This window comes from Natrix helvetica (assembly GCF_964273705.1).
Source record: "Natrix helvetica genome assembly, chromosome: 4".
Classification (NCBI taxonomy): Eukaryota; Metazoa; Chordata; class Lepidosauria; order Squamata; family Natricidae; genus Natrix; species Natrix helvetica.
In genome coordinates this window covers 8,335,888-8,350,744 of record NC_138550.1, presented here as the reverse complement: position 1 = coordinate 8,350,744, position 14,857 = coordinate 8,335,888, and the positions used below count along the sequence as shown (strand labels likewise).

General features: G+C 40.0%; 1 protein-coding gene across 1 annotated transcript; it reads right to left on the bottom strand.

The window, feature by feature from the left end:
• Positions 1 to 760: 760 nt before the first annotated feature.
• Positions 761 to 9,586, bottom strand: HIKESHI (heat shock protein nuclear import factor hikeshi). The gene is made up of 5 exons (XM_081950621.1): positions 9,445 to 9,586; positions 5,745 to 5,982; positions 4,608 to 4,759; positions 3,535 to 3,653; positions 761 to 2,443 (listed from the first exon to the last, which is right to left on the bottom strand). Exons 1-5 carry the CDS (start codon positions 9,472 to 9,474, stop codon positions 2,389 to 2,391), a joined length of 594 nt encoding a protein of 197 aa, XP_081806747.1. The 5' UTR covers positions 9,475 to 9,586; the 3' UTR covers positions 761 to 2,388.
• Between the last annotated feature and the right edge of the window lie 5,271 nt (positions 9,587 to 14,857).

Genomic DNA, 14,857 nt, shown 5'->3' with positions numbered 1-14,857 from the left:
CTTTTTTATCATCTAACTTGCTCTTGGCCCATCATGAATATGGCCAGGTAGATTTTCAGTGTGAACATGGACTTTTCTGGAATGTTTATTTCAGCTTCCTTGTTTAATCTACACACTTGGCCTTTCCCAGTGGTCTTCCATTCATTTATGAAACCCCACACTGTTTAAACTTTTGAGGCTTGCCAAGGTTTGCTAGCTGCTGCCATCTGTTATGACATACCAGCAAACTTAGGCTAAGATGATGCTATTCTCTTCTAAAGACTTAACATGCAACTGGAATAAAAAAAAAACCTCTTCTGATTATTAATACTCTCATTATATTTTTATGTTACCAAGAAAACATGGGGCTTAACATAAAGGTAATAGTTGCTAGCAAACTGAAACTTCAAAGCCTTCTGTCAATAGAAACAAGATGAGGGCAGTCATGCACTGCTCAGTATGAATAAATTTATTGTAATAAGTTACAATTATTTCAGAAAATGGAAACTTGCCCAGACTCTATATGACAAATGAAGAAAAGTGGAGTAAAATGTGAGAAATCTAAAATTCTGCCAGAAATATTTTCATAGCTGTTAACTACCTATTCCTTTTTGTTCAATGTGCTAGTTTCATCCTCTCCTTAAATCAGTTTGGTGTGTGTATCATTAATGAGGATAAATTATTTGAAATATTCAGATATGAAAGATTAAGCTAAGACCGCTACATTTTTGCTTCTCTTGAATCACTCAGATGAGATGGCAGTTTAGAAATTGGATGGATGGATAGGCAAAACTCTTTATTGTTTGGTTCTGCTGAAAAAAGTACGTAAACGTTTGAGTAACACTGTACTGCAGATGCAAAAGTTAGAACACATTACACACTAGGTTTCAAATTATATATTCTTCCATCAGCAAAATATTGCTCAGTTTTAAAAAAAGATACTTGTGTATTTATCTTTATTCACGATTGCCTCTTCCCTACATAAGGACAAGACTGTCCTAAAGTCATGACAGCTTGGCTTTTAAATCTTGCCTTCTGATATTCTGCTTTAAAGGGGGGGGGAGTTGGACTGAAGAGTGGGATGGGTAGACTAAGCAAGAATTCTGTTTTGCTGCCATTAGTGAAGCCTTCCAATGAATCTCGACTTTACATATGAATTTGAGTGTATACTCCAGAATTAACTATGTGAACATTTCAAGAAAAAAAACAGCAAGGTTTCACTGATAACTTCCAAGCCAACATTGAAGGCAGCTGAATTTAACATTCAGAATTCAGAAATATATTTTTCACAGCCCATCCACACTAAAATCTTAGGTAGCAATGAGCACAACACATGGCAGGACAGGAGGTTGGCTTGAAAATGAGGCTGGAACAAAATTTCCCCAAGTCTTATAAAAGAGTGGGACAGTATCTAGTCTTCTGCTGTTGATCGCCTCCTCCCGCCAACCCAAAAGCACCCATGCTGGCTGGGGAATTCTGGGAATTGAAATCCACAAGTCTTAAAATTGCCAAGGTTGGACAACTCTGCTCTATAGCTTTTAAGATGCTGGGCCAGATTTATGGACAACCAACTAGAACCTGTGCAAGGGTCAGTTTCCCTATTCCTCTAATCAAGGGGCATTTTGATGCCCTCCCCACAGAATGTGCCCACTGCTTTTTAGAGCTGGCTCTCAGTTCCCCTCCAAAAAATGAATCAATAGCCATTACACATCAGGCTTCTGCATTATATAAATAAGGCTCGGGAGAAATGTTGATCAACAGGTTATGAGTCAACAACTACAACTTTCAACAAACTTAAAAGAAGAAAAAATCCATGGGACAGCTCTTATATTGTCAGCCACTCCTTCAGAGCAGGCTGTAAAATAGATGTCCCATTGGGCCATACTCCATTGTCACCTGTTTATGCTAAAGAAGTACCCAGATAGAATTAATCCTGAATATATAGTCAGAAGGATATGTTTGCCATGGCTACAGATGAAACAGTTTGTTTTGAACATGAAAACCAAAGTAATCAAGTCAACTATTGTAAGCAGAATTAACTGAACAGGACCTCTAGAAGTCATATAAGCTATTATACAAAGCATAAACAAACATGTTCCATAATCAGTCCGGGGAAAAAACCAAATCAAAAGGTTTATTCTTGTTAATATTATTGACCATGTTTTCACTACACACCATAGGTTTCCCTGTTTATAGTTTTTAACTTGAAAACAGGACACGTTGCAATGACTACTCTTTAGGGTTTAATTTTAAAGCAGAGTCCCAGAAAAGCTGAGGTGTGTTTTTTTTTCTCCCTCCATGTAAAATTTGGGCATTCATCAGGATGTTTTTCAGCAAGCTCTGGATATTGCATCTTTTAAGCTCTGCCTGCTTGTTTCAAGTGGACTCCCAAGAAACTGACTCAGGATTTTATGTTTTCCAAAAAAAAGGGTTTTGAGTTAGTCTTCTTTGGAAATTCTCGTACCTGAAAGAAAAGGAGAGAAACAGAAAATGTGGATAAATTAAAATTTTATAGCAAAGCTATTTTGTATGTTTAAGTTGGTGACAAGCTCAAATTAAGGATAATATTCTCCTTTCCAATATCTCAGGGGCTGCCACAAAGAAGAGGGGGTTAAGCTATTCTCCAAAGCATCTGAGGGCAGGACAAGAAGCAATGGGTGGAAACTAACCAAGGAGAGAAGCAACCTAGAACTAAGGAGGAATTTCCTCACAGTGAGAACAATTAATCAATGGGAGGACTTGCCTCCAGAAGCTATGGGTGCTCCAACACTGGAAATTTTTAAGAAGAGATTGGGCAGCTATTTGTCTGAAATGGTATCTCCTGCTTGGGCAGGGGATTAGAAGACTTTCAAGGTCCCTTCAAACTCTGTTATTCTGTTATTTTTTCTCTACACACAAAGAAATTTCTGCTAAGACTTCTCTTAATCTCCAGCACTGAATCTCAATTGCCTACTCTCTCGGCAAGCTGTTATCATAGCAATAGCACTTAGAATTATATATCACCCCATAATGCTTTACAGCACCCTCTGGACAGTTTACAGAGTTAGCATATTGCCCCCAACAATCTGGATCCTTCATTTTATTGAACTTGGAAGGATGGAAGGCTGCGTCAACCTCGAGTTTGTCAGAATCGAACTGCTGGCAATCAGCAGAATTAGCCTCAATATGCTATAATGCTGTAATAATAGCAAAGCCCCTGTGTATTATTAAGATAAAAAAAATATTTGGTTGCTAACATCATTCCTTGGTGACAAAAATACTAATATATGTAATTTTAAATGAATTTGTGCAAATCTGCACAGGAGGATACCCCTATTTTAAAAGGATCAGGTATTCTACTGTCTTTCATTTAGGGAGGGAGTGACTTGTCACAGCATACTTGCCCATCTGCAATCCTAACAGAAAATAGAAACGAAACATAAAGACATCAAGATCTGCTGATGGGTTAATAAGCAGAACTTTGAGTTGACCAAACATCAGTCTGATTAACCAGATTAATACTCTGCAATTATGATTATTCTGCTTTGGTGCAGGAATGGGAAAACATCTACTTACCATTTCAGAACTACATTTGCAGGAATAAAAGCTTCTGATGGGTTGGGGGTCATTTGGGCCTGAGTAACAGCAAAGGATGATGCGAAGTTATAAAAATTGTCTAACATCTTTTGAGTGAACTGAAAGGAAAAAAAACAATCAAAACGTGTTAACAGTTTCCACCTATGTAACCTATGTAATTACTGCAATGCTTAGAAGAGATTGAACTATTTTTTTAATGTATTTGAACATCACCACAAGGACTTTTCATGGTTCATAGCAACCACAAAACAAAACAAAAAAATACTTTTCAACAATAAAGACAATAATAAAACAAATAATACACTGTAAAAAAGCAAAGGTAACAGGTAACCCCATCCCTATTATTCCCCAAATGCTGTTCAAAATATATTCTGCTCTGTTCCGTTCTGTTCCTTTCCATTCTATTCTATTTTCTACTCTACATTCTATTCTATTCCATTCCATTCTAATTTTCTATTCTATTTTCTACTAGCTGATAACCCGTCCTAGCCGGGAAATGTATTTATCCCAATCCTGTATTAGAGGGAGCCCCCTTGTGGAGTACTGTGAAGCCGTTACCATAGCAACTCCACTGTGCTGAACAGTAGAAGCCATTTTAAGAGACAACAGGCTGCATCTTAACAGAACCTGAATCCAAAATGCACACTATCACTGTCAAAAGTACTGTAATTTGACACTATAGATATAATTCAGTCCTTTTCATTTCAGCAACCCAGGTGTTCCAGAGTTATGCTGGAACACACACGGACACGGACACACATGGACACACACACACAGCCAGATAGATAGATAGATAGATAGATAGATAGATAGATAGATGATAGATAGATAGATAGATAGATAGATAGATAGATAGATAGATAGATAGATAGATTCCATTCCATTCCATTCCATTCCATTCCATATGCTATTGTTCTGTTCTGTTGTATTCTGTACTGTTCTGTTCTGTTCTGTTCTGCTTTGCTCTGCTTTGCTCTGCCCTACCAATGTTCTGGTATTGTTCTAGAAAACACTGTTTAATAACAAATTAAAAAAACTATATTTGCAATTACCTCTGTGAATGAATTGACTGAAGATACAGCAGCACTTGCTATAGGAGTCTGTTGAGCCAGGAGTTCCAGAACCTCCACAGAAATCCCAATCTGGGCCACAGAAGGCATTTGGGGGATAGTCATGGCTCCAAATGGATGCTGGCTGCCTTTACCTAAAAGGGAACATACCACAGCTACTTAATGCATTGGTCTGCTTCTCAACGCAAGGACAAATCTGAAGTGACTGCAAATATACACAAGACTGTATGGGAAGGGAACGCATGAGTACTGTAATAGTATGAAACAAAGAACAATTAATGAAACATTAAAATACAGGTAGTTCTCAACTTAAGATAGCTATTATAAAACAGCTGTCTTAAACAAAATAAACCCCACTGCCAGGAAGCGTAGCAAAACAGTCCCCCATAAAGATGAATATTTAAAAACAGGGGGGGAATACAATGCATTATTTATATTTGTTTTCATAAATAGAAAAGTGCAAATAACATGCCTATGTTCCAAACCTTAGCAGCTAATACAAAATGTATTTCATGCAGCTGTGTCATGGAACAGGGTTCTGGAAATCAAAAACATGGTTTGAAAAAAATTCCTCTCTGCAAAACTAAAGATTGGTTTAAAATGAGTATAAAGGTAAAGGTTCCCCTCACACATATGTGCTAGTCGTTCCCGACTCTAGGGGGTGGTGCTCATCTCTGTTTTAAAGCCAAAGAGCCATCGCTGTCCGAAGATGTCTCCGTGGTCATGTGGCTGGCATGACTAAATGCCGAAGGCGCACGGAACGCTGTTACCTTCCCACCAAAGGTGGTTCCTATTTTTTCTACTTGCAATTGTACATGTTTTTGAACTGCTAGGTTGGCAGAAGCTGGGAGAAGTAACAGTAGCTCACTCCGTTACGCAGCACAAGGGATTCGGACCGCCAAACTGCCAACCTTTCTGACTGACAAGCTCAGCGTCTTAGCCACAGAGCGTCCCAAAATGGGCATAAACTTCTTCAAATAAAAGTACAGCAGAGGGAAAAATAAGTACAAATGAGTTTTGGAGTCTCTCTTGCAAGCCGTCTCAGATTTCAAGACGTAAATATGCTAATATTTCTTCCAATAACACACACTTATGCACACTTGTATTCGCCTCTCTTACCAGATTTTAGACCAGAAATTTTAAAGATGGCGCTTGGTTTTTCATTCGTGACAAATCCAAGGAGCTGCCACACGGCCACACCATTCTCGTCAGGGTAGCAGAAGTAGACTGATCCGCCCATACCCTCCGGAAAGGGCACGGTTCCCAGCATGAAGACGACCACATGATTGATTTTCTCATAGTCTGACAAGTTAAACACAAATTTGTCCTCTGCTACTTGCTGTGCCACTGTTTGAACCTATAAAAAAAGTTTGTTTATTTAGAAAATGTATGTGGCCACCCAATTCATAGTGATTCCATGAAATAAATCCCTAATACAAAACCCCATAAACCAGGCTGGATTTGATTTAAATCAAGTCTATTTAAATCATAATTTAAATCACTAGTAAAAAAAAGGCTTGATTTAAATTGACTCAATTTAAATCATAATTTTTAAAGAACAACTGTCATTTCTGTCCCGCAGCAGCTCCTCCTCTGACCTGCTGTTGACTCACTAACAGTCCCATATTGCAGAATACACAGCCTTATGCTACATAACTAAGCTTCATTTCATGTGGAATAAACTAAATTATGAATGTATCTTAAATAGAAAACTATATTTAGATAGGTTTTTACTCCAAAAGCATTTTATTAAATTAAATTTGATAAAAATAAAAAAAATCTGACTTAAATAAAAAATCTGATTGTTAAAAAATCATCGCTTTTTATCCACCCTGCCATCCTCTGACAACGACAATCAATCAGCCATTTGGTAGGCTGCATATCACCCTGGGGGCTCCTGGCCCCTTGGCAAAACCATGTCTTTGGGGCCTTTTAAATGTGTCAAGATAAGGTCAACCTTATTTCTGCAGGTATTATGTTCCGCAGGGAGTGAGCCACCTCAAAGGAGACTCTTTTGGGGGGTCCCACTTGATTGACCTCCCTAAGACTGGAGACCCATAACATCCTCCCTGCTCTGGTGGGTTAAAGGTAAAGGTTCCCCTCGGACATATGTGCTAGTTGTTCCCGACTCTAGGGGCGGTGCTCATCTCTGTTTCAAAGCTGAAGAGCCAGTGCTGTCCGAAGACGTCTCTGTAGTCACGTGGCCAGCATGACTAAATGCCGAAGGTGCATGGAACACTGTTACCTTCCCACCTTCCTATTTTTCTACTTGCATTTTTACATGCTTTCAAACTGCTAAGTTGGCAGAAGCTGGGAAAGTAATGGGAGCTCACTCTAGGGATTCGAACCATCAAATTGCTGACCTTTCTGATCGACAAGCTCAGCATCTTGGCCATTGAGCCACCGCATCCCTGTAGTCAGGCTAAGTGGTTCACGTCGTACTGCATCATTTTGTGCAATTTGGTTCATCCCTGCTCTAGCCTTCTGCGCAAAAGGAGGTTCTGCTCAATGGAATCCATATATAGCACAACACTTCACAATACTTTAAGATACAGAAGGATCTTGACAAACTTGAACATTGGGCACTATCTAATAAAATGAAATTCAATGGTGAAGAGAGTCAGGTTCTACATTTAGGCAAGAAAAACGAAATGCACAGGTACAGTATAGGTCAGTGATAGCGAGACGCTGCCCCGTCAGCTGGCCAGCGCACATGTGCGCGCTGGCCAGCTGACTTCACCCTCCTATAAATCCTCTGGAGCCTGGGGAGGGCAAAAAAAGCATGCAAAAAATGGGGGGGGAGTGCCTGTAGTGTGCACATGTGCACTGGGGGTTCACGCATTGCATTATGGGTGCAACACGCCTGCACACTACCTTCCTGCGTTCCCTCCACTTATGGCACGCGAGCCAAAAAAGGTTTGCCATCACTGGTATAAGTGGTACCTTGCTCAATAGTAGTAGGATCTTGGAGTCCTAGTGGACAACCATTTAAATAGGAGCCAGCCGTGTGCAGCAGCTGCCAAAAAAGCCAACACAGTTCTAGGCTGCATCAACAGAGGGATAGAATCAAGATCACGTGAAGTGTTAATACCACTTTATAATGCCTTGGTAAGGCCACACTTGGAATACTGCATTCAGTTTTGGTCCCCACGATGTAAAAAAGATGTGGAGACTCTAGAAAGAGTGCAGAGAAGAGCAACAAAGAGGATTAGGGGACTGGAGACTAAAACATATGAAAGACAGTTGCAGGAACTGGGTATGTCTAGTTTGATGAAAAGAAGGACTAGGGGAGACATGATAGCAGTCTTCCAATATCTCAGGGGCTGCCACAAAGAAGAGGGAGTCAAACTATTCTCCAAGGCACCTGAGGATAGAACAAGAAGCAATGGATGGAAACTAATCAAGGAGAGAAGCAACTAAGAACTGAGGAGAAATTTCCTGACAGAACAATTAATCAATGGAACAGCTTGCCTCCAGAAGTTGTGAAAGCCCCAACACTGGAAGTATTTAAGAAGATGTTGGATAGCCATTTGTCTGAAACAGTATAGGGTTTCCTGCCTAGGCAGGGGGTTGGACTAGAAGACCTCCAAGGTCCCTTCCAACTCTGCTATTGTATTGCATTGTACTTCTTGATTAGGAGGTTCAGCATGATCTCTGACATGCCTAAGTCACCTGATAAATTAGTCCAACTCATGAAAAAATTATTCCCACTGAAAATGCAATGCATCCAACTGAATGGGGAAAGCGCCACTGAAAATAATGGCCACATCTGCAACAACAACCACAAGTTGTAATTCGCTGTTCAGACACAAGGTGTTTTTTTTTAAAATATATTGAAATTAGTTGCAGTCAAATGCAAGCATTGAGTTCAATTCCACAACTTGAAAAAGTAGGTTTGGCATGGAAGATTGCAGCCCAACATCCCTTTGCAAATATCAGGCTGCAATCTTTGTTGCAAACCCCTCATTTCCAATATAAATTGTGCAAATAATGTTGAAGGATGTCACTTTTTGAATTCATCCCTGAAGGATGAATCTGGCCTCAGATTCTATGAAAAGGCTCTGGAAATATAAATATAAATATAACCCGAATACAACAAGACCAGCATACCTACACCCGTGAAAATCTATGAATATATATGTGTGTGTGTGAATTTACAAATTTAAAATTGCATTTATGGAAGTTTTCAATAGGCCTTATGTCTTCCTTAACTAGTGTGATTTTTTAAAAAAAGCTCACAAGATGAAGTACTTTATTGTTATCTCTCTATATATATTATATATATTCTTGAAATAGGAACCTCATGTCCGATATATAAGTTTTCCCACTCAGAAATAGACAATAATAAGGGACTTCATCTTGTGAGCTTTATTTTTTTAATCACACTAGCTAAGGAAGACATAAGGCCTATTGAAAACTTCCATAAATGCAATTTTAAGTTTGTAAATTCCCGCCACGAGTTTCACATCACTTCAGACCCACCCTAGACTATCCCCCTCAGGCACCATTTGAGGCACTGGGACTACAGCTCCCACCAACCCACAATAGCCTCGGCTGCCCAAGGGATGATGGGAGTTGTAGTTTTAAGACATCGGCTCGGACGCCTCGCCGTCCCCTTGAGCTGCAAATGGCAGGAGGCGGTGCTTAAGAGTCACCCCGCGCATCGCTCACCATAGAAACCCCAAAGGGACAGGCGGCCCTCTCGTTTCCATGGTCACCACTTCTTCTCCTTCTCGCCCCCTCCCCTTCGTTGCCATGGAGATCCAGCCGAGGAGCCCGCCCACTCCATCCTCCTCGGCCACAGGCAGGAGCCACTCACCAGCCTCCCCGCAACCAAGCAACCAAACATGGCGGCGGCGGCGCCAGCACCCCAGCTTGGTCTTCCGAGGTGGCCTTTCTAGACACCTACAAGCCGCCCGGACGAACACCCCGATGCCCCTCCGTGACGCCCCCCACTCCACCCCGCCCCAAGAAAGTACATCCGGGGTAGGCGGAAGGAGAAAATTCTTTAAAAACAGGGAGGGGAAAAAATGGACTTTATGTCCCAGCATGCAGCGCAGCTGAACATTCTGTCTGTTTCTATAGGAACCTCCCTAGCTGAGGCCGAAGAGCCTGTTGGGAAATGTAGGCTGGAGGCTATGAAAGGGACGGAGGAGGTGTGCGAGCACGTGTTTTACTTTTAGGCTTCGATTTGGGAAGATGTAGTTCTTCCTTACTGGAAAAGAAACTTACGGAATGCAGCTTTATTATCTCCCGGCAAATAAATGAGTTTTTATTATCCCTTTCTACTGTGGAGGGAATGGGCAAGCTTTCAGATTTCGCAGAATTCTTTAGGTGCACAAAAGGCATCAAACACTGGAATTCTCCGCATTTACCATTTTTTCCTGTCCCAATAATACTTCTGCCTCAGTGACAGCAGGCTGTCAAAAAGCAGGCTACTGATCCTTTTTTGGGGGGTAGTGGTCATTTCTTCATTCTCCTGAAGCAAAATGAAAATATGGGTCTTGTTTGATAGAGCATAACGTCTATGGTAGTCCTCTACTTACAAACATTCCTTTAATGACCATTTGAAGTTACAATGGCACTGAAAAAATGATTCATCATGGGTTTTCCTCTACTGCCATAGCAACATCCCCATAGTCAGACTAAGATTCAGGCACTTGGCAACTGATGTGTATTTATGTATTATATGACATGTATTTATCCCACTGTCCTGGGATCGTATCATCACAATTTGTAACCTTCCAAGAAGCAGCCAAGAAATTAAAAGACGCCTGCTCCTGGGGAGGAAAGCTGTGCCAAATCTAGACAGCATACTAAAAAGCAGAGACATCACCCTGCCAACAAAAGTGCATATAGTCAAGGCCGTGGTTTTCCCAGTTGCAATATATGGCTATGAAAGTTGGACCATAAGGAAGGCTGAGCAACAAAGAATTGAGGCCTTTGAACTCTGGTGCTGGAGAAGACTCCTGCGAGTCCCTTGGACTGCAAGGCGATCCAACCGGTCAGTCCTAGAGGAGATCAACCCTGACTGCTCTTTAAAAGGCCAGATCCTGAAGAGGAAACTCAAATGCTTTGGCCACCAAATGAGAAGGAAGGACTCACTGGACAAAAGCCTAACATTGGGAACGATTTGAGGCCAAAAGGAGGGGACGAGAGAGAATGAGGTGGCTGGATGGAGTCACCGAAGTAGTTGGCGTGAGATTAAATAGACTCCAGAGGATGGTAGAGGACAGGAAGGACTGGAGGAACGTTGTCCATGGGGTCACGACTTCGCAACTAACAACAAGCCAAGTCAATGGGGGCAGCCAAATTCCCTTAATGATTGCATGATTCACTTAACAACTGCAGTGACTTGCTTAATAACTGTGCTGAGAAAGTTCATAAAATGAGGCAAAACTCACGTAACAACTTGTCTTCCTTAGCAATGGAAATTTTGGGTTCAATTGTGGTAGTTAAGTCAAGGACTACATATTGATTGGAACCAGAAATATTTTTGCTGGGCATTTTACCGGATAAATATAATAAGGGGAATGCATATCTGATTTTACATCTATTGACTGCAGCTAGAATTTATTTGCACAACAATGAAAAAGTGAAGAGATCCCTACAGGGGAAAATGTTGATTAAAAAATACTAAAATGTGAAGAAATGGACAGGCTAACACTTAAAATTAAGGAAAAGGAAGAAACGATACTTTTTGACCTGGGATTTATTTTATCAATGGTTAGCTGATACAAACAGAAATTAGAAACAGGGAAATATAAGGAAAGAGTCAATGATATAAGGGACGTATGTTAAAATGGATATATTGTTGTTATTAATAATTATTTCTTTTATTAAGCATGAAACTCATCAAGTGAACATTTAAAGATGTGTCACAAATTTCATGGACTGGTGCTAATGGTTGATACGGGTTGCTGCCAGCGTCCTAGATACCAACCAGGCATCTTCTTAAAATATATGATGTTCCTAGTAGCACAGTTTTTTGCCGTTCCGCTGGTGTTATTGCAGGAAGCTGCAATTTCTTTGTGTTTTGTAAAATTCTTGGACATGGGACCAAGTGCCCCGATGACAATGGGCATCACCGTTACGTTTCATCCATAGCCATGTAGTTTCGATGGCCAGGTCACAATATTGTGATTTTTTTTCTAGTTCTTTTTCTTTGTCTCTGGCATTTCCTGGTACAGCAATATTAATAAACTGAAGGTGAGATGATCTCACCTTCTCATTTTTGGTAACTTTTTCTATTTTGTGCTTCCATGACTTTTTGGATACAGGTGAATTGTATTTTTTACAAAATGACCAGTGGATTAATTTAGCAACTCAGTCGTGTCTAGCTTTGTAATCAGTTTGTGCAATTGTACCTATTAAATGTGAAACAGTTTCAACTTTGTTGTTGCAATGTCAGCAGTTTGGATTGAGAGTGGATTATTATTATTATTATTATTGCATCAACAGAATTGTATCACAGCGGCCAGTTGTTTTGCCGGATTTGGCATTAATTACTAGTCGGGCCCCACCCAGGGGCCTAGGACGTCGTAACGTATTTTCGTAATATGTGTGCAGATCCAAGCAGTGCGGCCTTTTGCATTTGACTGATGGTGATTTTGTCAATTTTTAACTGTTTTAAATGTAATGCCAGTGCTTTTGGAATAGCACCCAGTGTGCCGATTACCACTGGAATTACCACTGCTGGTTTGTGCCATAATCGTTGGATTTCGATTTTTAAGTCCTGGTATTTTGCGATTTTTTCATATTCCTTCTCGGCGACCCTGCTATCACCTGGTATTGCGATGTCTATGATTGTAACCTTATTTTTCTCAACCAGTGTGATGTCTGGTGTATTATGCGCCAGTATTTTATCCGTTTGTATGCGAAAATCCCACAAGATCTTGACCATCTGACCCTCGACGACTTTTTCAGGCTTATGTTCCCACCAGTTTGTTGCTGTTTTAATATTATAATTTTTGCACAAATTCCAGTGGATCATTTGTGCCACTGAATTGTGCCGCATTTTATAGTCCGTCTGCGTGATTTTTTTACAGCAGCTGAGTATGTGGTCAACAGTTTCATCAACTTCTTTGCAGAGTCTGCATTTGGCATCATCAGAGGATTTTTCGATTTTGACCTTAATGGCATTTGTGCGGATAGCTTGTTCTTGCGCAGCCAGGATTAGTGACTCTGTTTCTTTCTTTAATGTACCTGTTGTTAACCATAACCAAGTTTTTTTACTGTCCACTTTATCTTTTATTTTTTCCAGAAATTGACCATGTAATGCTTTGTTCTGCCAACTCTCCATTCTTGATTATATCACATCTTTTCTGTATTCTTGTTTCGTCTGTTGGGCCTTAAATAGATTTTTGTTCTTTACTTCGATTAATAGATGTTCTTGACTTTCTTTTAAATAATCTGCCAGTGCATGTTTTTCTTCTTCAACTATTTGCTTCACTATTATTATTGTTGTTGTTGTTGTTGTTGTTGTTGTAATTATTAGGTTAATCTTTGGTGAGATTCACAGCCTTTGGGACTGGTTGGTAGCTCAACAGCTCGAGTCCTAACCAAGAACCTAGGAACTATTAAAGTAACATCGGAAGATACAAGTAGAGTGTTTTTTGTAGTCAGAATGTTCAAGTCAGGTAAATTTAGAATTTCCAAATAGCGAAGTAGCCCTTTAGGTATTGTGCCAAGGGCTCCAATTACAATTGGGACAACACATGATTTCTTTTTCCAGTCGCTCAGCTTCAATTTGCAAGTTCCGGTATTTTGTGACTTTTTCTTGCTGTTTATCTTCAATTCGTGCATCTCCAGGTATTGCAATGTCAATGAACCATACTTTTTTCTTTTCAATTATTGTTATGTCAGGTGTGTTGTAGGCCAAGTGCCTGTCAGTCTGGATTCTGAAGTCCCACAAGATCTTGACTTTCTCATTCTCTAAAACCTTCTCAACCTGATGGTCCCAGTGGTTTTTGCTGTACTCAAATCCAAACTTTTGGCACAATTTCCAGTGAATAATCTTAGCAACGCGGTCATGGCGTTGTAGGTAGTCAGTTTGTGAAATTTTGCTGCATCCGCTGATCAAGTGGTCAACTGTCTCATCTTTCTCATTACAGAAGCGACATTTGTTGTTAGTGGTAACATGTTGAATTTTTGCCTTCATGCAGTTTGTGGCTAAGGCTTGTTCTTGAGCTGCCAAAATAAAGCCTTCTGTTTCTTTTTTCAGTACTCCTGATCTTAACCAGTTCCAAGTTAGTTTTTAGTCAGCTTTGCCTTCAATACTTTTCAAGTATTGGCTATGCATAGTTTTGCTTTTCCAATTTTCAGCTCACTTCTCAATTACTTCTTTCTTATATTCAGCTTTTAACTTAGTTGTCTTCAAAAGGCCTCCTTTATTTACTTCCTTAATCATTGGTTCTTCACTTTTCTGGATGTAATCATTCAAGCTGTGTCTTTCTTCTTCCAGTCTGCTTTACTTGTAGGAGTCCTCGACCACCTTTTGCTATTGGTAGATATAATCGGTCAACATCACTTTTAGGGTGCAAAGCATGATTCATTGTCATAAGCTTCCTTGTTTTTCTATCCAAATTATCCAACTCCATCTCGTTCCAGTCAATTATTCCTGCAGAGTATTGAATCACAGGTATAGCCCATGTGTTTATGGCTTTTATAATGTTTCCTCCACTCAGTTTGGACTTTAATATCTTGCGAATTCGTCAAATGTACTTGGCTGAGGTTAATTTCTTGACTTTATTATACATTAAGTCAGAGGCCTCTAAAATCCCCGAGTACTTGTAGCCTTCTTCTGGTTTTACTGCCTTTATCATTTCTTCATTCTCAAGTTCTATTCTATCATCTTCTATGACCTTGCCTGCTTTCGGTTGCCATTGTTGCACATTTGTCAATTCCAAACTGCATACCAATGTCTTGGCTAAATTCTTTTGTGCTTTCAATTAATAAATTCAGTTCAGCTTTTGTTTTACCAAACAGCTTCAAATCATCCATGTACACCAAGTGTGAAATTTTCAGTCCTTTCTTTACAAGTTCGTATCCAGTTCACCTTCTTCAAAATGGTTGTCAGTGATAGCACTGAGAGTATAAAAAGTAGGGGTGAAAGGGAATCACCCTGGAAAATCCCTCGTTTAATTTCAACTTTACCCATTCTTCTCCATTAGCCATAAGCTTCGTTTTCCAGAGGTTCATTGAAGTTTCCATGAATTTTTGTATGTTGCTGC